The sequence below is a fragment of the Gymnogyps californianus genome, chromosome 23 (assembly GCF_018139145.2).
Source record: "Gymnogyps californianus isolate 813 chromosome 23, ASM1813914v2, whole genome shotgun sequence".
NCBI lineage: Eukaryota > Metazoa > Chordata > Aves > Accipitriformes > Cathartidae > Gymnogyps > Gymnogyps californianus.
In genome coordinates this window covers 1,946,335-1,969,850 of record NC_059493.1, presented here as the reverse complement: position 1 = coordinate 1,969,850, position 23,516 = coordinate 1,946,335, and the positions used below count along the sequence as shown (strand labels likewise).

Here is a 23,516-nt window from a genome sequence, read left to right as displayed (position 1 = left end):
TAAAAGACCATTCAATATGTTAAGAGATACAGAGGTCCTTGAAACTTGCTGAACTTCATTAGAATGATACAAGAAGTGCTGCCTTCTTGACATATCTTTTACCTGTACATGCAAAAAACCATAAAGATATCTATCTTACTTTTTCCAGGCACCAATCAGTTTTACACTAAGATACAGCAGCATCCCCCAATTCCCAAAGAATCTAACAACCTTCCAACGAGCAAACCGAGTCAGTGATCTAAACCAATGTTTTGCCAGACAAAGTAGGAAAATTTGTGAAGAAAGATTATATCTTTTTTCTATCAATACAATGAAGGGGATTAGAAAGAAAAAGACTAGGCTTTATTTTTTAGACAATAAAAGACACAAAATTTGTAGAAAATAGCGTTCACATATTTAGCAATACGCAACTGAAAAGCCTATTATACCGACAGATTAAACAAACAAGTCCCTGTGAGAAACAATATGCCTTTACCTGTAAATCATTAAGTCCTCTTGAATCAGAGTCAGATGTATCTCTGTAAGCTGAGCTAGTCAGTTCTACATCAGTTGAGGCACGACTCCTTTTCTTTAAAGGTTTACAAGAATCTGAAATCTCGCTGGCACCTTAACACAACATACTAAAATTAGTTTTAATGTATGTTCTCAACTTTTTGCTTAGCATTAATAAAAGAAAGATGAGAGATAGCCTGAAACTGTACTTTATTTGCTAGCCTTAATTTTCAGTTTGCAATTTTGATACTAGTTTAATTCTCCCTGAAAAGCTAATTAACTGAAAACCACCTTAGGAAGACCTTTTGACAAACTTCTGAACATGCTGACATGGCAGAGGAAGCTACTAAATTGTCTATAACAGAGCATAAACCCTTAGGAGATTACCTCTTCTTCATTCATCTTTAAAATATGGCTAAGCAAAGACTTTTTTTTTTTTTTTAAGAAATGTCCAGAAGGACTTATATTCCGTGCTTACAGCACATTAACAAACACTATCTTTCCAACCAGCAATGCACAAACAAACGAACAACAAAACCCCAGGAAACCCTCACAAGAGAAATTACGATCAGCATCTATCATGTTCATCACCAGAAAGCATTAAGACCTCTGTGGTTTACACAGAACGAAAACCATTGCCGAAGTGTGATGAGCCAGGAAGCTTTAACAAAGTTTGTTTTCGTATGTAACTCACCTTTCTGCAATCCTGTCTTCACTGCTGTCAGTGGAACCATTTCAACCTGTTTGAATAGGAAAATCCATAGTTAAAACCAGAGGAATTTTTCTCCCTAGTATTAAAAAGAAAACATTTAAGTTTAAGCGATTAGCATCTCTGAACTCAGATGTAGTCTGTCATCCCCTTCTTAGTGTGAGCCTTCTTGTCCTGTTGGATTTAATCCTAGCTGCCTACGCTGAATGCCAGGAGACAAGGCAGCCATACGTTCACTAGCAAGGTCCTTTCCAATCACTCCCTTTGGGCATGAAGATGACAGGAAAGCTTTCTCCGTGTCCAGCAGGCAGGAGCGGGGTTCGTTTTGGCAGCCAGCTCTGATGCTTTTGTAAAACCCCACACCTGTGTAAGCACAAGTTCCCCTTAACAGGTATGACAGTCGGGTTAGTGAGACACTTAATGCATCGCCATTTAAGGCCCTTCCACCAAGCATGCACTCTTGAGCTCCTGGGAACAGACTTTCTCTCTGTATAGAGTGCTGCAAGGCGCCCAGCGATGGCGAGACGGACTGCGCACACAGCATTGCAGGGCTCTATACAGCTGGAAACTCAATGTCAGTACACACTTAAGCAGACAACTTTACAATCTTGCAAAAGCGCTTCAAGTTCTCGATCCTATATCGGAAGGATAAGTTTAGAAACTGTTCTGCCAATGTACATGTAACACGTGAGAATTTGGCGACTGTATAATAATTATAGAAGAAAGTTGTTGCCTAAACTCCTGGTTTTAAGGTTAAGAATTACAAGTTATTTCTTTACAATGTGGTTACATATGCATGTAGAAACACATTTAGTAAATATTTAAGGATTATTCTATAATTTTTTTAAAAAATATTTTATTTTGTTGTACAATAGGTAAAAACATACAATAGAAGGATTTGTATAGGATACATTTCGTAATACAAATATAAAATCTAAACAATCACTTTTATTTCTCCACTAGTCACTGTAACAGTAGCATTAACATTTTGTTTTTCCCATTAATTGTACTCGTTCCAGTTATAATTTTATACCAAGTTGTTGCAGACTAATTTGGGAATCAGTTGCAAGGAAACTTGACTTTGGGTAACAAATATTGTTGCATAATTGTAAGAAGTTAGTAAGGTGGTTTTTTTTTTTAATATAACTTAATACATTCAAGGTTATGTGCACTACAGTGCATCTGTGTTTAATTTTTAGTCATATACTTTTCCTGAGAAAAGCACTTTAATGTTCATAGTCTTAGTTAGCTAGATAATATAAGCAAAGCTAACTGGGATCCATGAAGTTCATATTGTTGGTTCTTATACCTTTGTTAAATTAAGAAACATTTACAAACATAAAATAACTCATTTGAAAATAGGGAGGCTGCAACACCTCACGACAAGAGGCTTAAGGGACTACGTCAGGTATCTCATGCCCAACATTTAAGTTGCTTTAAAGTTTCAGTGAGAAACTTTCTAGAGTTAGAGCATTCTTCTGCCGAACACAGATGTAAATGCTATGGCATCAAAAGAAAAATATGAAAAAAAAAAAAGGCAACTGGGTCCACTTTCAATCTCTGAAGTGAATGAAGTGCAAAACAAAGCGTAAAGGGCAAAGAATAAATTAAAATAAAAGAGATAAAAACAATTTTTCCCCTTCCCATATAAACCTTTAGCCTGACTGTCCCTTTTTAAAAATTCTCACTGGTAAAAGCTATACTACGAAACATTTTATACAAAATTCTCAGGTTTCAAGTGGAGAGGCCCTTGAAGAGGGGAAAATCAATCATGTAAGGAAAAGAACCAACAACTTTGACAAACTTGTTAAAAAAATTGTATTCAGTTTTTAACACTAATGTCCATCCACTGAACTTTCCTACTCATTTCCACGCAGATTTTTTTATAATTTTTTTTAAAGCAACAACATTTGTCTGTCTGACATCCAGATTGAAGGAATGCCCTGTACATGTTAGATCTACTTAAGGAAAAAAAAAAAAAAAGTATATCCCAGAAGATCTGTTTTGCTGATGTCTGCCAACATAAAAGTCTGACTATTCATCTTTAAGTTAAATCATTCTTAAAGTCCATTTGCAAAAGTGGTCAGATTAATCAGTCTAACTTCATTTGAAAAACAAAACCTCAATACAAACCAGTAGCTAAATCAAGAGCAAAAGGAAGGAACCTGGTGGCAATTCCATCAAATAGAAATTACTGAAACAAAATCATTTTGCTCATAACAGAAATCTCAAAGTAAACATGGCAGGTTCATTAGGAGTCTTGCATCATTGAGTTCCCATTTTCCATAGCCTGACTGATACTGTGAAGATGCCAGTAGCAGAGTCACAGCAATGGTATTGACAAGGGGATTTCATGAAGGATAGTCCAAAACGAAACCCGATGGGGAAAAATGGAGAAAAATAAAAAGGCACCAATATAAGCCACAACATTTATGAATACAATATATTTTAACTCTCTACATGGAGGAAGCCAACCTGCTCCTTTTTGATCTTCTTCTTTGGCACAACTTCAGTGGATTTCTCAGACTCTGAGCGGGTTCGAATCGATCTTCTCTGTTGCTTCTTTTCTACAGAACCTGAAGAAGGAAAAAGGTTTCCATTATATGATTCCTTGTATTTCTGAGGTACAGCAAGATGTTCAACACCAAATCAACAGATAAAGTAACGAAACCAAGACTTTTTCCTCTTTTGAATGTTTTATTTTTAAATTCAGTTCCAAGCTATTTGCCAACTGGTGCTGTGGTTGCAGACAACACGTTCTGATTCCATAGACAGAGAGATCAGCTTCAGAAAAAAAAGACACCAGTAACAGAGCAAAACAAAAAGCTGGAATCCAGTTTAGGGCAAACAGATTTTCATAACACACCTCTCAAGCATAGTCTTCACTTTGGTTAATTTTTAACCAAATAGTCCTTCTTTGGTGTTTATGGGAAGGTATCCACAATCAACTTCTTGAACTAAAACAAGCTAGAAATTTGAAACACAAAACAAGTTTTCACTCAACGTCAGTTCTGTGCCCCTGCAGGGGCACAGCCTTCTATCAGAACTGGCTAACACAAAAACTTAAAGCAAGAACCACGCTGTAACACGTGCCATCAATATGAAATCTGAACGCTCAACTAAACATTTCGAGGGGTGAAGAAAAACTCAATCAGAAGCAGTGATCATGATGTGTTATTATCACCAATGAAAGTGAAAAACAAGTTTTTGAAAATATTACCATGGAAAACAAACTCAGATTAATGAAGGTTATTATGACATTTCAAGAGATGAAGTAGGAGCTGCTGGTTTTTTGACAACTAAGGCTGGCAAAATCAGAAGACCTTTCTATGCTACAGTACCACCAGAAAGGGCATATTGAGAAACATGTACACCACACTTAACATCATGTGCAACTTTTGAAACAAAGTACACATTTAGAGCTGTACTGACAGAAAACTGGAATTTGAAGATTTACAATTATCTGTTGTGAAGCATTATTCTTGTTTTTCAGTTTTGGGTGTTTCACCTAAAGAAGACACAAGTGTAAAATACTTTGTATTCTTCCAAGCAAAAATGCAAACTCTCGGGACCAGGAATTAGCTTACTGTGCCTGACAGATATACTGTTAGAAGTTGTAAACCTGCGTCGTCTTGTTAGGAGATAAAATATCTAGAGAGATAGGCAGGCTTTAATCAGACAATGAAAGAAAGCCTTTCAAAACAACTCCAGGAAAAAAATGACAATTCATCTTGATTAATCAGATGAGCATTTTTATCAAGGTTGCATGGCTCAGGAATATCTCAGTAACTAAACTTTCCAGTTGAAAAAATTGCGGTTTTACAATAACTGTATTTCTGAGGGGAAAAAAATTAATTGTTTTTCTTCGAGGGAAAAAAAGTTTTACAGCATATTAACTAATTAATAATAGCAATGAGTTATTAATAATTCAGAAATTAACAACTCAGCTCAACATCCTTCATGTTAGCACACGTGTAACTTTTGGTTCCAATGAGCCGCATCCTTTGAGAGACACACACAACTACAATGGATCTCAACACTAAAGCTAGGGACCATCTTTTGTCCCCTTTGAGTTTGGCCAAAATTCTCTGAAACAGCTTAAAGTAAATTTAAGCGAGTGTGACCCATTTAATTCATCTTCATTCAGTTCATTTAATCAATAATGTATTTTCTCCCTGTGCTGCCCCATTGTAGTAAAGGAAATAAGATGCAAGCCCTGTATCAGAGGAGAAACTCCAGAATCAGCGCATCTAATATTGGCTGAAAGCAATATTGATCAATGCAACGGGCACTTTTTCCTCTTCCCACTCTCCAAGGATCCAGTGCATCACCTCCACAATGCTCCTATCCCGTCTTCATGCATATTTTGATCCAGAGTTTCAGGACAGATTTCAGACCAGCAATCTACCTCACTACTGGCCAGGTCAGGTCAATCCTATTTCGGGTGTATGTGGAGACCAGAGGCACTATGAAATCTCATAGTTATTCTCTTAGTATCAGATTTCAAGTTACAGAATTATTTTCCTGGCATTATGGAATTCTGTATATCTAACTGCAGTTATTAATAAGGACTCCCAGAGTCATTCTGTAAAATACTTTACCGTAAAGGTATTCTGAAGTTCCGGTGACCTTAAATTTGAAAAAAGGACTTCGCAGTTATGTTCCATGAGAGGGGACCAATAACTGTCTGGACTTTGGAAATGGCTTTGAAAGTGACTGTTTGGAGTGTATACTGAAGTAAAGCTCATGCACTCTATAGGGTGTTATCAGGTGGAGTTTTACGTATCCAAAAAACCTAAGAAAATGAAAAAAGAGAGGCTCAGAATTCTCACCCCCCTACGTCTGAAGAGCCATTGTGAAGGTGAAGCCTTTAGTTCCCAGGTGAGAGAAACAAAACAGCGATCACCTCTCCTGCTGCAAGGCAATTAAAGTAGCAACTGTTTGAAAAAAACTGAAGTAGCTAGAGCAACTAAAACTGGAAAGAAGAACCACTGTCGACAACAGCAGAGGAAATCCCACTCGTACCAGAATATCCGGAGTACTCAGCCTGTACTGTAAAGTCCCCAAATACAGTCCGTAAAACAGTGCGTACAAAAATAAGCCTACCTAAAAACTATACAAGTACAGAAACTGAAGCATGTTCGCAGAGGACAGTGATCTCATGTATGTTGACCACTGAGGTTTTTGACTTGGGAATCTCATTTATTTTATGTTTGGAAAGGGAGAAACAGACCGGTAGTTAAAGCAGAAGTGACACTTGGCAACATTATGAGATTTTTTTTCCTCAAGAAGAGAGGGGTTTCTTTTAGCATGTGTACTGTAATAAGTCTTCCATCTTTTTTGCTTCCATACCATGAGCATTTGGACATCCTATTGTGAGAGAAAATCAAGGTGTTCTGCTGCAACCTAAAATTTACTTTTACATACCCAATGTAAAACTAAGTATGTCTGAGACTATATCAAGGATACGATTACAAGCACAGTAACAAACGTGCAATAGTTAATGGGGATTTTACATGGCCTGTACAAAACCTGTGGTTGAAAAACAAAAGTCACTATAAGGACTGGAGGAACTTGAAAAGTTCTTGGTTTAGGATGACTCAAAAACTGTCTCTTTTCAGGAACCTCCACCCTTTCACCCAAGGGTATCTGTCTCCTCTTGAGGATGATGAGAGGACATACTGCAGACAAATTTCTGCTGGTGGAGAAAAGCTCAATCCCTTTGGAAGAATTCCCATTAGCTATTTCTCAAAAATCAAAACATGAAAAAATGTTGGTTTTCTGTTCCAAGTCTAGAAAGCACTCATCCCGTTTATCTTTCTTGTTGTTCTCTACTACTGTACTACAAATTAAACTTCAAATAGCTTGTTCCAGGCTTTCCCTTTTCGGTCTCAAACTCCATTATTTGCTTCAGTGGTTCTTCTCCCTCAGACATCATACTTTAAAACTTAGTGCTTTACAGTGGGGCCCTAAAATGCCTTCAGAAGGCAAGCATTATCTCATTTTGCTCATGGAGTTAGTTGAAGCAGTTTAAAAAATCACTATCCTTTACAAAGGTCACGCAGGAACTCAACAACAAAGTCTAGGAAAGCACCGATCCTGATTCAGAGCCATTCCTTACTGAACTATGCCACTTCCAGATTCTCTTCCTTTGATCCCAGCTGTTGTATTTCACATTTGGTGCGAAAAGCCATTACGATACTCTGCTAACACACGTCCACTATGTTGTCTTCTAAAACTACTTGCCATCTGCTCTCCACAAGGAACATCCTTCTCATATGTTGACTTAGATACTGTAAGTCGCAGACGCTAAAAGTTCAGAGGCCAAACCAGCTAATCCCATCACAAAGACATCCTGTGTTTCTCAAGCATCTGGGCTCATCATGTGTTATATCAGCCATGCTTGTTACAACTATTACGTAAACAGAAAGATGTTAATAATAACTTTTAACTAATGATAAAATATTGATATTTGAATTTAAATGCTAGATTGCTGAAGTTCAGACAAGGATTCTGCAATTTTGCCTACCTGTTGACCCAGAAGTTGTTTCAGGAGAGGACACGTTTTGCACCGCTGATTTTTCATTTCTCTGATTTGATGAAGAATTAAGTTTCTCTTGTCCTTTGACGCTTATTTCTGTTTTGTTACCAACTCCCTTAAAAAGAAGAAAAGGAAAAGATTGTCTTAAAGTATTTATGTATGTGTTGTTGCTAACAGGCATATTGATCTACTCCTAAATTTCAGAACAGAAACATTCAATGTTCTTCAATGCAACACATACACATGATGATATCTACTACTGAGTTGCTTCCCTGCAGAACTTTCCATCCCTCTCAATCTCCCCTTACACACAAGGAAAAAAAAAAAAAAAAAAATTCCAGACTTTTCTAAACATTACCTTCTCTATAATGCTTAGGATGAAATAAATACCCTCCAGGTAGAGAGGCAGAAGGAGGATGCAGAGAAATAGTCCTAAACCTTTTCCTTACACTGACTGTGAGAAGCTGCTGTGCACCTGAAGGAAGCCAGGAGGCAGAACTCATTTTAAAAGTCTGTTATACAAAATGTAGTTATTACTTTTTAGTACATTATTAATAGTTTTGTCATCTCATCTGTTTCCCACAAATCAATTAAGGTTGTATTACACAGAATTTCTGGATTATTTCAACTAGGAAGCTGGAATTAAACAGCTGTAATATTTTGAATGCGTTATGAGCAAAAATGTGACCATCTGGAGGGAGCTCCTCTGCCACCAGTCAAAATGGTTACTGCCAGAGACTTCTGGATGCACTGAAATTAAGAGTTCAGTGCACTAAAAGATTCTGTTGTCACATCTGTCCTTTGTTAGATTTAATCTCTCCAACGAAAGGAACATGTATTGTGAAAGCTTGGTGGACACAAGTTTAAGCTCCACAGTAACACAGACTTGGGATAATTTATGAACAAAAGAGGAATCACTACACAAAGTACATACCTTAGTGGAATAAACAAACTGATCGATGAGTTTTCCATCCCCAGCAGCATTCTGAAGGGCAAAAACCTGTTCAATTTTAACAACTGGAGACATGTTACATTTCTGAAGATCCAAGTTGTGCATGGTTATTGAAGCTGGTAAGGATTTTCTAGCCGCAGCTGTTTTCCATGCGATTTTCACAGGAGGTGGCTCCTCTTCTTCCACACTTGACTGCCTCCGTTGGCTTTGTCTTCGCACCTCAGCATTTGAAGGCGACGCTGCTACCACATTGGCATGTTCTGGCTGGGTGTTCAATGCTGGCTTCGGTCGTCGGTTCTTCTTGGTCTCCGATTTAGAAGCAGCAGTCTTTTTGGCTTTTGACAAAACCTCCTCTGGCTCTTTGTCTATATAAATGAAGGTGTATTGTTCTATCCTTTCTTCCCGAGTCATTTTCAAGGCTTTCTCAGCATGGGCAATACCAATATCCCACTGAGCACGCTCCCTTTGTGGCCTTGGTTTGCGAATCTTAAGGAACAAAGACAAGCAGCTAATTACACTGAAGATTTTGCCACGTATAGCACTTAAAATGCAATCCTGAGGTTCTTTAAATCTCTCAGGCAGCAGATTTAAGTTTGCTCTCCATTTACAGGGTATTTTTTGAAAGGTGGACAGTGAATCCCCTGCTCAGAGTACCAGCAGACACTTGAGCTGGATCATATGACCATCACAATTAAAAGTGTCTGCCCTCAGTTACAGCTTCACTAAAGACAAGAACAGGCAGTATTCAAGCCCGTAATTCTGAGACACAGAATTAATCCTAATTTATCTACTTTTTAAATCCTCCTTATTTTTCTATAAACACTCTTTTCCGTCCACATCAATATTTTGATTAGCATAAATACTGACTGAAGTAGTCCATCTACACCGTAAGTAATTCCTGTAGCTAACACTTCCTTTCCAATAAAACAATGGAAAAGAACATATCCACTAGTATCAGGGGCTGGAAGAGTGTCCTTTAAAAACTGTATTTTCCAAAGAACAGGTTAATAGTGAACACACAGGCACTGTTTTTATTTAATATTCTAATACAGATGTAAAATTATCTCCAATGCCCAGGATGACTACCATCGTGAGGAGCCGACAAAGTAGGTTCAGCTATCAGCCTTTTCACATGAAAGTTGTAAGAGTATGGAAACATTTTCGTTATCTTTGTGAAAAACACTTCTGCCAGTGAAATGCAGACAACCCTTTACAGGATAAAGTACTACAGAGTTTCAGAACTGCCCCACGAGAGTTTCACTTACACAGGCACTGTCGATAACCCTCTACACAATTACTGTTCATCATACCTTCTGTTTCTCAGAGTGGTTGCTGGCTTGCTTAGCAGCCTCAGCCAATAATTGCTCATACTGTTTGTGTCCTTTGTACTCTCGAACCCGCTTCTCGTGCACCCACGCCCTCTCTGGCTGGTTGCTAAAAAACTGAACATGGTATTCACGGGCACCTGAAAATGAAAAATTCTAGTCAGCAGTTTTATCAACATCGCTTTGCTGGTTTAGCTTATGCTTTCCTCCTCCACATCACTCAATACCTGTAGGTGGAAGTACCTAGCTGAAGTTTAGAAATAAGATGGGCCTAGAGTTAGAACAGTTTAAGATGGGAAGATAAGTATACCTTGCCCACACTAAACACTCTCACACTTACCAGTGTCTTCTCATAAATACATTCACTTGAGAAAAGTGGGAGCATCTGTGCACAAGCCTAATTTGCACAGCCCCATCTGCAGAGGTAATTTAATAGGTACTAGTTTTATACATTTCAGGAATAGTCCTGTTTAGCATACACACAAGCAGAATTCATCCCACAAAGGGAGTTCAAAGGTATTTTTAATAAAGGAACAACTACAGACACCTGATATACTCTGGCAAAGATCTTCCTCCCTTACCTCTTGTATTAATTTTGGTATGAACATCAAGCTGTGGATCACATGAAACCATGCAAGGCCACCACGGGTACGTTCCCACCTTGGACCAAACCAGATCGCCAACCTGAAACTTGATGTCATGGGTGATTTGTGTTGGAAGAGAAGGCAAGAACTGCTGGACCTACAAAGAAAATGCAAGCTTAAAGCCACAGAAGACAATTTAGCGCACTTAGAGATGCACAGACTATCCACAGGGACTTGTTATTTTTCTCTCAGATATCCCTGAGGTTTGATAACCTAACACGAGAGAAACATTTCTTAGAAATGACAGAACGGAGTTACATACAGCTAGGATTTACACAAGATAGTCACTGACAAACCAAGACACACAACAGCAACCCCCTCCACCACCCCAAAAACCTTTCTGCTTCATAAGTTGATTAAGAATGTTGCTTTTGGGACAAAATAAAGCAATAAATACAGTACAACAAGAGATGTTTTGATGCAGTAATGATTAATAAGAGAGAGTTTCAAAGAAAGAGCAACTGATTTATCTGACAAATTAAAGAATCCATGTAATAATTACTCCAAAAATAGCAACACGCTAGAAGTTCAAAAAGTGTTAATTAGTATATGTACTAACCGGGGTTTCCTCCAACACTGTATCTTCTCTTGGTCTTTCTGATAGCATGCTAAGCCTCTCATTTGGTCTCTAGGAAGTTGGTAACAACAAAGAGAAAAAAGGAAAAACAAACACAAACAAGGTAAGGGGACAGTAAAACAAACAAAAAAAGCTAATAATGAAACCAGGCAGAAAAAATAATTCACGGAGAGAAAAGCAACCATGAACCCAGAAAATATGAATACGATGACTCCTTATGCCCAATTCAAAACATAGTAGCATCACAATCAAAAATTACCTTTTTTCCCCTACACTATTTACATCACCATCACACCTACATACAACAATGTTCTCCCGTAACAGGTGACAGAAGAACACACGCTCAGGGACAGTAAACCCAAATAACTTTCCACCTAAATTAAAATACAACTTCAAAGGAAACAGAAGAACATGTGAAGAATATCCATAGTAATGTGATGAGTCTCACTGTATACCAGTTATTTGCAAAAACTACATTACAAAAATCATATTAAATATACAACATGAAAATTGTAAAATCAATATTAAATTGCATATAGTTGACAAATACATTTGGAGAGCCAAAAGTCAACAACATAAAGCCTACGGTGCATTTATAAGCCAGGCTGAGGCACGCACACAGTCTATTCTGGCAGAGTAGGACAGGAAAAGATTTTGACAGAACAGGGATCACCACTGAACAGAAGCTGACACCATCGGTGGAGGAGCCATGATAGGGAGTGTGATGACACAGCAGCTGAGAAGATAAGAGGTGGGCCGTGAACTGTCTAATGAGACAGAGACCAGACATTTGCTTTTAGTAGAGCAGAGGAGAAGTCAGTAGTCAAAGGACTCAAAGAGCAGTAAAAATAGGAGTCAGACACATGCAGTGAGAAACTAAGAATGCTGTTAATCCAAACTGTAGCTAGTCCACTTAAGATGAAGACCCCACATTAGTCAATACTGCATGCTTCAGCTCACAGAAACTAGGAAACACACATGTAAACAGCATCTAGAACCACTGAGGTCAGCTCTGGCATAGATCAGTATCTCATTTGGAGCTGTCTGTAGAAAACGATCATTTAAGACCGATCATATTAATATTTGCTGGGCAGAAATCATTCCTCCCTGGTACAGCAGAAAGCACGGCAATGACTCCTGCCTTTCTTTTGCTACAGTGAGTTAGTGGAAACTTCACCTCTGCCAGGAGAGCCAAGCTGACTACACAGATTGCAAACTTCCAGCTCCTCATGGAATACAACTAACGAGCAGAATAGCTTATTCTTAAAACAAGTATTCAGAGCTTAAAGTTCAACAGTGTTTTCATAACATTTTCATTTCAAATCAGCCTTTCAAGTATGAACATCCCCCCACAGTCAGTCCGTTTCCACAGAGATTACAGCGTCAGAATGAGGAAACAACTGCAGATCACCTTACCTTCAAATAGCCATGCTGAGTATAAGTGTAAAAGAACCCAAAGTTGTACCAGAAGTTTTGTTTGTTCCTATTAAGATGATCCTAAGTTACAAGTCTCATACCATTAATACTAAAGATGACGAAAGTGTACGTGATGAACGTACAGGAAGATGAAATCGTGTAGTGGAAAGCCAAACGGTGGGAGGATGAAACTGAGACTGCACTGGATAATTCATAACAAAAACCACTAGCACAAAACCCTGTTCATGTCAGAGTGATCTGCTGTCTGAAACAAGGGTGAATAACGTGCAAGATTTTATTGCAACACCACCTTTAGAAAGGGAAATGGAAGCTACAAGGAGGACAAAAGCAAGACCAAGGCTTCTGGTGAATTCTGGATGACACATGACTAGTAACTTGGAATTTGAGAGGCAAGGTTTTAGTTCAATCTGGGAAAGACAGCATGCTGGAAAAGACAGAAGATTATGTTCTTGCGATAACCAGGTAACACCAGTCAAAGAGAGGGACAGGCATAGCTGAAGCTTCAAGAGTAGAACCGGAGTCCCCGGTAAGAAGGAGGACAAAATGGTAAGGCAAAACAGACAGCCTGATGTGGGGGTGATGAAAGTCTGGAGAAGAGGCCAGAAAGCTTGGATAAAAGACCATGTCTTTAGCTGAACTCTGAAAGAACCAAACTCACTGAGGTTTGATTTAAGTGAAACTTGGGGGATAAACGTATGATTACAGCAGCAAACAAAGGACAGGCGGACGAACAACACACGAGCAGCAGAGGCGTTCAGCAGAGAGCTGACCGTGAGAACAGACCCCTCTTTCCACCTCTCTATGCAGGTATAACGCAAGTGCGTGGGAGATGCCATCCGGGGCATTGCCTTCCCATTGTAACCGCCTCCTGGTCGCAGGCTGCCAGCTGGACACGTCAGCTGCTGCAGCCACTTGAAAGTGGCTTCAAACAGCATTTCCGAGATCAAGAAAGTGACGTACAAATGCAGTCACGGATGGCTCGTATTTTAATTGGATAGTCCATTTCAAGTTTAGATTACAATGTTTATTAAGATCTTACTGAGCTTCATTAGAGTCAACTATGGTAATCAAATATAGCAGAAGCTCAAACTCTTGATACATCACCAACCTGATCTTTGGAAGAGGTCCACTTACTAGAAGGGGGATATAACAGTTATAAAACTTGTAAATATTCCTGGTAAGGGGTGTCTATGTGAAATCAGCTTGTCTTCCATTAAAAATAACAACAACGATACTACATCAAGCATATGAACCTGCTATACTAGATCAGAGTCCTCATCCCTACAGGACAGGATCTTCTCCCAAGCCTACCAAAAGCAGCAAGTTTCAAGGAGTTTCACAGGAACTTACAAGAAACTCAGCTACATACTGTAACAGCCCAGCCCAGCCTGAGCTGGGCAATTTCTGTCCTGGCCTGATACAGCAACTTCCCCATTCCTGACACTTGCCACTCCTCTCTGCTACCCATTCCCCTCAAACCGGGAAATACAGAAACCAGTATCACAGAGTTGGCAGGAATAAGTGAGAGAAAAGGAAACAGAAGCAATGAAGCGGCTTACAAAACTGAAGAAAAAAGAATGGCTGAGAGTACCGAAGACCAGTAATTCGTGTCTCTACTTCCTGGAATCTAAGTTAAAACACCACTTATATATACACACCTTGTATATGCACAACCATATTACAGAACTTGACAGAAACGGTAATAGACATCAATATCGAATTTTCCCAAAGTTTGCTGAGTCAACTGGTACTTCTCATTTGCCTACTGTTTTAGAATACTAATTTCTACTGGCTTCTACACATGCTACATAGCTCTTGGGTTTTGTACATCATCACAATATTTAGAATATCTTTCAAAAATTAATTAAAAGCTGCAGTGCTGAATACTCCAAGTAACCTGACTTTCCACTGAATAACACAGCATTATTTTGAGAGGCAATTTTAGGGATGTGTATGCTTGCATGCTTTTGGCCAACAGCTCCATCTTCAACACTGTCCAAAGCGTAGCAAACTCTGAACATGCTAAAATACTAAATAATATGAAAAAAAATTATATAACCTTTTCTAACTTTTATTTTTCATATGCAGTCTTTTAACCAAAACTGTGTTGTCCTAGAAATACAATTCCTAGCAACCTAATATTGAGTACCCGACAAGTAAACAAAGCCTCACGACTTTAAGTATGTATACAACTAAAAGTAAGGAAAAACACTGCCAAAGACGCATACTCCATCAACAGTATCAGGTATACAGACGGCTGAAACTATTATTCCACTTACATTTTGCTCCTCTGGTTCTAATTTTGGAATTTTGTGCGACTTGCGCTCTTCCGATCGGGAAGAGTCATGCTTGCTACTTTTTTTCCTTTTCTCTTTTCTCCCTTCATGTTTCGCCTTAGCATACTCACTCGCTTGTACTTCATTTAAAAGGTCCCCACACAGAGAGGACTCAAACAATTCCCTGCCGTTCTGGATAGTTTTGGTTATTTTTAATTTGATCTCTGGTGAGCCAGTCTTCTTTGGAATCACCGTTTGTGAAACTGAAGGTGGTGGTGGAGGTGGCGGCTGTGGAGGGGAAGGTTTTTCCAGAACTTCGTGTGGCCTTGCATTAGAGTTTTCCATTTGGTAATACTCCGGGGGACTAAAGTTTCTGACTGTACCAAAACCATTGGCTGAGCCATTGGGATATTGACTGTACGTCTGGTATTTGGCTTGAGGTTCGTATATATTGATTGTTGGTGGGTAGCCATTAGTGATGGGTGGAAGGTCCTCCGTTGTGGGCGTAGGGTACTGAAAGCCTTGCTGCAGGGCAGTTTCGTATGGCGTTTGTCCACCATCTTCAGCAATGTCACTGCTGGCATCAAAGGCATCCTCTTGGCGGATGTTGGCTGAGTCAATGAGTTGAGGTGGTTGCTGAATTGTGTTTCCCATGATCCCTTGCATGAAAGAGAAAGAGAAATCCATTGTTCTGCTCCAGCATCCTTAGCTTTCCCTTTTTCTCATAGGGCCTAAAGGCGGGGAAAGGGAAATAAGAAGTCAGTGTAAATCAGAAGATAATAGTTAAGCAAATTAAATTATTGAGAAAAAAAAAAAGAGATCTAAAGACCAATTTCCTCCTCTCCATTCAGTAGCCACCCTCTCACGGATTTAGAGAGGCTGGGTATTACTGAATCTTTAAAAAGGGCTATTTATAAATTTCTGCAGAACAGCTTTTTTACATGACCACTTTCTCCTTTTCCAAGACATTCAAAGAAATGTTGTAAGCACCTACAAGTGCTTAAAAACTGAGCCCAAGTGTTACAAAGTCAGAATAATGGTGTTAAAATTCCAGCCGCTCTCTATAGCCCTGCTAGTTTGGCGCTAGGAAGCATTATTCTAACACAAAGCAGTAAGACAGCAGACTTTGACCCTCAAGCATAAAGAAGATACCAAGTTCTCTTGACACCATAGTCACTGCAAACTGAACAAGCCAGAAAAACCACAGAAAGACCACTCAGACAAGAGGGAAACCTCTTCCTCCCCTCCTCCCTGCCAAAATTCGAGACAGATGAGCAGCCCTTAGGCCAAGAGGAGACCTAGGCCATGGGCTTTTCTGAACACTGGCACAATTAAAGCAAACAGGTCATTCCACCTCAGCTGCCGGGAAAACCAGTTCATACCCTATGACAGCCTCAGATGGGGTTTCCCAACCCCTTCCCTCACCAGAAAAGCAGAGTAGAGTTTGCACCCGTCGGCTCTCAGCAGCTACGTGAGGAGGGTTATTCTCCTCACTCCCCGCCCCCCCGCCTTATTTTAATATTAAACACGTAGGGCTTAAACACTACGTGGTTCTGAGAGAGAGAAAAATAGCCTCAGCATCAAAAGATCTCCAAAACCTGAGGTTATTCACAGAACTAGATTATAGCTGAGAAAGCTGTCATACACACTTTCAATTTTCCATTGCATATTAGAACACCAAAATCAGACTACATCAAAGTTAGATTTCCAAAACTCAACTACTGGCTCAGAGAAGGCTTTGGCATTCACCTAAATAATCTCAATGTTCAACAAGAAGAAACATACAGTGACCTAAACTTCAGGTAAGAAATACAAGTTTGCTTCCAAGCAAGGTCAATTTAGCCCTTCCAAAGTAAACATAGCTCTGTATTATTTATTCTGTCTCTGTGTAGGCATAAAGGAGGGTTACTGTGCCCTTTTGGTCAGGGTTTGAAACGACATTAACACATCCCACAGATACTTCTCATAATAAGAATCTACGTATAACCCTGCCCACATTAAATTCTCACCCTCTCAATGCAATGCATCTCAATACCTTATCTAATAGTTTTCAAAACACTAAGAACACTTCCCTCCTCTGAGACTGCAAGAAGAAACTGAAGTTATAACAGTAACAAGTAAGAACTTGACCAGAATTTTGCTGTATGTTTTGTGGACTTCATACTCAGATTATATTGATGTTTGTATTCATCTTTACTGCCCTGTGCAGTCAACTAGGGGCACATTTGTCACTGTAATTAAGTGACTTAGGGAAACAACTTAATAGCACAGCGCTATGCAGCAAAATTCACTAATTGCAGTAACTTTTAAATCTCGTGGCTGTAAAACCATCCCTTCTCTCCAGCAGCTCTCTGCACATCAGCCACAAAACCAACACAAAAATGTTACTGTCGAGGGGACAGCATATCTGAGGGACAGTGCACGGAGCAAGCGGGATTGCGTATCAAGGTCAAAAACACAAAACCACCACCCATTCTAGGAAGAGGAAGTGGGACTGTTTGTACTATTTACCAATTAATTGTTACTTTACATCTGCCAAACTGAAGAGCAAACAACAGATTTCTCACACTAGTAAGAAACTGCACCCTAGGCTGCTTTTATTTGTTACTAAAACCAGGTTCAATCTATTTTTTTTTTTTCCTTCTGAATACTTAAAAAACAAAACCAAAACAAACGTATCTTCAGAAGCTGCAACAGCGCTTCAGTCATCCTGGCACATCCATTGCTGGATGGACAGAGTCAAAGCAGAAATAATTTAAGAAATTTTAGAATTAGTCTCAACTTCCCAGTTTTTTATTGTTGCTGTTTTCTTTTAATAGTAATTAAATCACTTTCTTTTACCCAAATACTCTGAAAGTAAGACCATCCATTTAGTTTAGTAGAACTAAGCACCAGAATATTAAATAAGGGATCTGTTAAAGTATATCACACCAGGACCCAAACTTTGGTGTGGCCACGCCAGAACTATAAAAAGCAAAAATCAACTTGCAGAAAGTGAAACTCTATAAAACAAAAACTATACAGCATTCTGTGCTTCGTTAAGAGTAACTTTACTAATGTCACACGGTATTTGAATAATTATGCTTTATGTTTTCCTGCTTATAAATCTAAGAGTGGAAACTTTGTACGATTTGGGTCCTGCTGGAGGATGCTAATCTGATGCAGTAAAATAATTTTAACGTTTTTCATTTCTCTCTTGAGAAGGAAGAGAAAGGATGATAATTTGTTTAAAAGAATTTTTTCCCCAGGTGCAGGTTCTTTGGCCTTACTTACAATGTCAAATATCAAGGCACACTACTCATTTCACTAGACAGTACAGCTCCTCTAACGAGTAAGTATCTCATGGTGTAAGAGGAAAAAAAAAAACTCACTGCCACTACCAGAACAACTAATCCTCATCCAGCCAACACCACCAGATTTAGACTCTCCACAAACCCTCGTTTTCAAATCAGCAATGGATATTTACATTCAGGAGACTGCCTTGAAATTGTCCATCTGTATAACCATCTTCTAGTCATACAACTCACCAAGTACAGACTGAGAACTTGTGCCTCAACTGTTGCATCAGGGAGAAAAAAACCCCTCTCTCCTACTACTGTGACCTGTGGGTCACACGATTTGGTCATCCAGTTCATTCCTCTGGCAGCAGATTAATGGCATGTCACTGTGGACAACATTACAGAAGTTCTGATCTGTTGCCAGGCTGGTATGTTGACTTCACTTAAATCTTCCTTAAAGACTTCTCTAAAATTGAGCCACAACATCAGGTGAGGCTGCGTAAAGAACACTAGAAAGCTGTTCATACAATCCACAGCCAAGCATTTCAGTTTGAGAAGCACTGAAATTGTACAACAGCTTAAGCAAAAGGTTTCTGCCCTAAAAAGCATTACCCTATCCCATCTCTTTGAAACAGGAACAGACCTTTTTCTATTACACCGGCAACTTTCAGCCTTTCCTTAAAAGTGCTTCCATGCTTTTTAAAGTTGGAATATAAACCAAACTATTTTGTGCAGCATTTCACTGGGACATTTATTTATTCTCTGGGATGTTACAAGCATATACCTGGCCAATTACTATGTACTGTATTAGGCTATTCATATTCACCCATTCTAATCCCATCTATAAACATCATTCAAAAGTTGATGATCTACAGACTGCTGAGTGATTTAACAAAGACTGTTTATGAGCCTCAGCCCTGTTCCTAATAGGAAGAACTCCCTGTCACAAGGCGAGAGCACTAAGCCATGACAACACTACAGGCTTCTGGTCATGGTCATGTCCGTCTGGGTCTACAGCAAGATGCAATACTTGATCAACGTAGCCAGCAAAAGTCCTTACCCGTACAGAGACAAAGAACGCTCTTGCCAGGGCAGCTTATTTTTCTCAGAAGGGCTGAAATAAGGTATAGCAGCAAAAATGCAGTTTTGCTAGTGTTGAGAAGCAGAAGTTCTCTGCTGATACCTTGGTACAACTATCCCACCAAAGTGGTATAAATGAGATCCAGACATAGTATTAACAGAATTCAAAAGCTGCATGACAGTGTCTGGTCCCTCTTATCTCCTCCACATACAGCCCTCCAGGTCAAAGTCTGCCCACGCTGTACCACTCTTCGCAGCAGCCAGTCCCCAGCTGCGACAGTTCCTAAAGCTGTCAATGCACTCGCTTCCACAGGCACTAACTGAAAGGGGTGGGTCATCAGCGTGCTTCATTTTGTTACGTGACAAGAGTTGTGGATTAATGAACTTCAAAACACCCTACTTACATTGGATTTAGGAGTTACCAGTTAAAGAAAACAGTTTTGATTATTATTTTTTTTTTAAGTAACTCCTTTCTGGAGCTCACCTGTGTAAAATAGTCCTCGATGCTAGCCTATGCTTCATAGTTGGGACAATCTGTACACCTGCCTCATTATCTTCCTATACAGGCTGCAGAAGCAAGGATTATTGCTTCACTGAATTGCTACTCTCCACAGTCTTAAAACACAAGAGGTTGTTCTCCTCCCACAGAGCTGACATCACCGAGAGCTTCCTCCTTCCGAGTCTTTCGCTGTCATCATGGTTAACACACCCAGATTTTCCCACCCTTCTTCCTTTCCAAAGCTCTGCATCAGTTTGTTCATTTCTCAGTTGCTACCCAGTGAGGTGGCATCGGGCCTGCGTTACAGTGGAAGGACAGCGCCTGGAGCTACTGAAATAACAGAACAACATTGTGAACCCTGAACGTATAGGAATCTCAACATTTAAACCCAAGGAAGGATTACTTTGTAAAAGTCACTCCCAAGCTCTAATGTGAGGAATACCCCGTTGTTGTTGAAATACCAACAACAGGCTCAAGAGAGTCGTACCTATCCTTCCTCAGCAGGGGAACACTACCTACAACCACAAGTGAATGTGAATTTCAGTGATACGTGTTGATCTTGCAGAAAACCATTTCAGAATAAATTCTTCTCACTACAACAGCGATTACTCTATTAAATTACAGTATCAGCCTCCTGCAAGCTGTAGAATTTAGCTTCCAAATATGACCCGTAACAGATACTGCAGTGATAGGACATTGGAACTCAACCAACAGATAAAGAAACAATTTAATTATTTCAAGGTTTATAGGAAATGGATACTTTATAGCAGCTGGGAAACAACTTGAAATCAACGATACTTTCAAAAGTGCAACTGAATTTCCTAATGAGAGGAAAAGAGTTTGTTCTCTAAAACTAGGTAGCCAGCATTCTGTACTTGTCCTTTCCCACGGCTGTAGGATCTTCTGACCGAGCAGGAAAACAGGACTGTTTACAGACACTGCAACTCCACACACGGACACTGTTTGAGCAAATATTTTCATGTTGCCCATGGGAGAGTCACAATTCAAACTATCAGACGAAAAAGTAAATGAAAGAAAAAATATCAGCCGTACAAGATAAGGTAGGTCAACCTAGTAGAGCTCTTACAGTGCTCTTTCTTAAATTAACACTAAGTTTGTTTCACTTCCCATCCCGAGCTGCTTAGCTTGACCGAGCGTAACTCGAAAAAAATCACTTACACCTTCAACAGCGAGTGCCCAGTCATGGGAAAGTTTCAAAGACATTAGGAATCCTCTGGGTTCACATTTTTCACCAACAATTGCACTTATCTAAAGCCATTTTTAGTACGAGTATTTTGCAACTTCACTCTCGGAAAACAAGGTACTTAAGAAGTTCTCAAATATTGCTTTCATGCTGCAGTACACTAAATAATAACTGACCTCTCAGATTATCAAACAATTCTGAACAATGCTGATCCCATTTGATGAAAGCTTTTCTTCCTCCCAAAGAGGGAGTTTTGTAGGTTTGCACAAAACGCAGTAACACGGTAGGACTTACCTATAAAATACACAAACACGCATCTGTCCACTGTATTATTGCTCAATCAGGAAGACATCAAAAAAGTGAGAAAACATACGGCAACTATGCAATGCGTAAGAGAAATTTCCTAAATGTCAGAAGCACCCACCGCTATTCATCACCGAACAGGAGCCCAAGGTAAAAACTCCCAAGCGTGAGGAAGGAGGACTGTCTCCAAAGCCTGCTGGATGCAGAACTCTGAGAAACTGGCCGTACCTAGCCAGAGGCAGCCAGAAGCCAGTGCAAAATGACAGTGCTTTCCCCAAACGACTGAGACCCACGGGGTTTTATGCACTTTCTGCCCACTGCTACCAGCTGACGAGCCCTGCTCGGACCTGCACAGACGCCTGTTAATCTGAGGCTGGCTATCACCAGATGGTGAGCTGACACAACATCTACTGACAAAAAGCGTAGCACGCACATATTTTAAAGCAAGTTTCCACAAAACCTTTTTGAATTAATTTTACCCTTTTCTGTTGACAACCACCACACGGGTAGCCCTGCCTAAAGCAGCTGGGTCAGCACTTGTTAGAGGCAAGGCGTTTTACATAGATGGAAAGTATCCGCTGTGAGAACAGAAACTGTCCTACTGGCTCACTGACTGAGCTGAAAAAGCAATAATTTGAGTCAGTCTTATGTGTTCACTGAAAGGTGTCACTGCCTTGTCACCCTGAGCTGGACTTTCTATCAACAGTCTTGAAAGCAGAAGTTCTAGGCCATCTTTATGCACAAACGACAACCCAGCTCCTGTCCACATGGACCTAAATCAGAGAGATTCAAAGATCTGTTCATATCCTACCACCCCTTCATTACTTGAGTCACCACACGTACATTTACTGCCATTTTCTGCACTGTTTCATTCCAACGCATGTCTGTATCTAACCTGTGCTGGTACTGGTCATCTCAAACGTCTAATCCATGCATCTATTCTCAACAGATCTTCAATGCTATACGTGTTTTACACACAGACAGCTGTTTGGCTGGAACAGGCTAGGTTGGTTGGGTTTTTTAAGTGATGCAATCGACTTCTGTTGTGTTTCCTCCTCTCAAAACCTGAAGACTGCCCTGCTGGAACCGCATGAAATGTGCAACTTGGCTTTTGCTGAAGTTCTGCTGAACACATCTGCCACCGAACTCCTCACTAGAACTGAACATACCCGTGCATTTTCTACAGTCATGTCAAAAATCACCCGGAGGGCCGCCTTTATCAACTATAACAGCATCCTGTGGTGTTCAAATTATATGAACTGTAGACAGAAATAAAATAATTATTCTTACTGATTCCTGCATTCAGTATTTGCAGTTTGCTTTGTCCCATTTTGTTCTGGATGTCCTTAAGAAATCATGCATGGAAAGTTTTATGTACATACTTTAAGACAATGCCAAGTTTTTCAACAGCATGTAGATTCATTAGCAGAAAAACTGTAGCCTGTGGATTTCTACTGTCTTCAGCTGGACTGAGCAGTCTCTTCTGGCAGACACTGATGGTGAATCAGAGGCCTCCTGACAAACTTTAAAGCATGTGGTAAGGCTGACTACTTCCCTGTATACCTTTTTAAAGGTGGTTTGGTTTGGTTTTTTTAGATGCCAGAAGAAATAGTCATGTCTGTAATACGGTTTTGATAAGGCCACTTTTAACAAGTTTCCCATGGTGACATGGAAAGAAACAACTCGGACGGCAGCCAAGAAAATGCTATGCATTAAAAAGAAAAAAAAAAAAAAAGAGAAAAGGGGTTTGTCTTGAAAATGAGCTTAGAGTACTCATTTGTTTTTAGAGCCTCGGGATTCAAATAGGAAACGTGGAGGAAAATCTTTTGCTCTTCAGGGAAAGTCACGGATTGATACTCATGTAAAACCAGAAGTCAGATCTTTGGCAATACCAAACACTAAGAGTCATGACATGCCTTCACATATCAAACCCAGTGTAATGACTGCAATGTATCTCATGTGAATCCCTTCAAACTCACGCAAACTTGCCAAACTGAAAAACGCAAAACACAATTGTATTAAAACAAAACATACAGTCTTTGATCATCATCCTCTACTCTTACTCTGTAACTTCATAAAGCACATGCTTATTTTTTGGAGCAAAATCTTTTCAAGCAGTTCATTAAAAAAAATATTTAAAAAAAAAATCTAACTGCCAAAACATTCTCTGTGCATGTCTAAAATAAGCCACTGGAAGAC

The 23,516-nt window shown here is 39.6% G+C and overlaps 1 protein-coding gene across 4 annotated transcripts in view; it reads right to left on the bottom strand.

Annotated features, from left to right (window-relative positions):
* The window catches only part of NSD3 (nuclear receptor binding SET domain protein 3), a 47,193-nt gene that overhangs the window by 22,725 nt on the left and 952 nt on the right, over positions 1–23,516 (bottom strand). For all 4 annotated transcript variants that reach the window (XM_050910362.1, XM_050910360.1, XM_050910363.1 and 1 more), the window contains exons 2-10: positions 14,957–15,684; positions 11,223–11,291; positions 10,601–10,760; positions 10,005–10,159; positions 8,677–9,180; positions 7,731–7,857; positions 3,677–3,777; positions 1,187–1,232; positions 476–606 (exon numbers count right to left, since the gene is read on the bottom strand). In XM_050910362.1, the coding sequence (XP_050766319.1) occupies positions 476–606; positions 1,187–1,232; positions 3,677–3,777; positions 7,731–7,857; positions 8,677–9,180; positions 10,005–10,159; positions 10,601–10,760; positions 11,223–11,291; positions 14,957–15,640 (1,977 nt within the window). In that variant the 5' untranslated portion in view covers positions 15,641–15,684. The remainder of the gene's footprint in view (positions 1–475; positions 607–1,186; positions 1,233–3,676; positions 3,778–7,730; positions 7,858–8,676; positions 9,181–10,004; positions 10,160–10,600; positions 10,761–11,222; positions 11,292–14,956; positions 15,685–23,516) is intronic.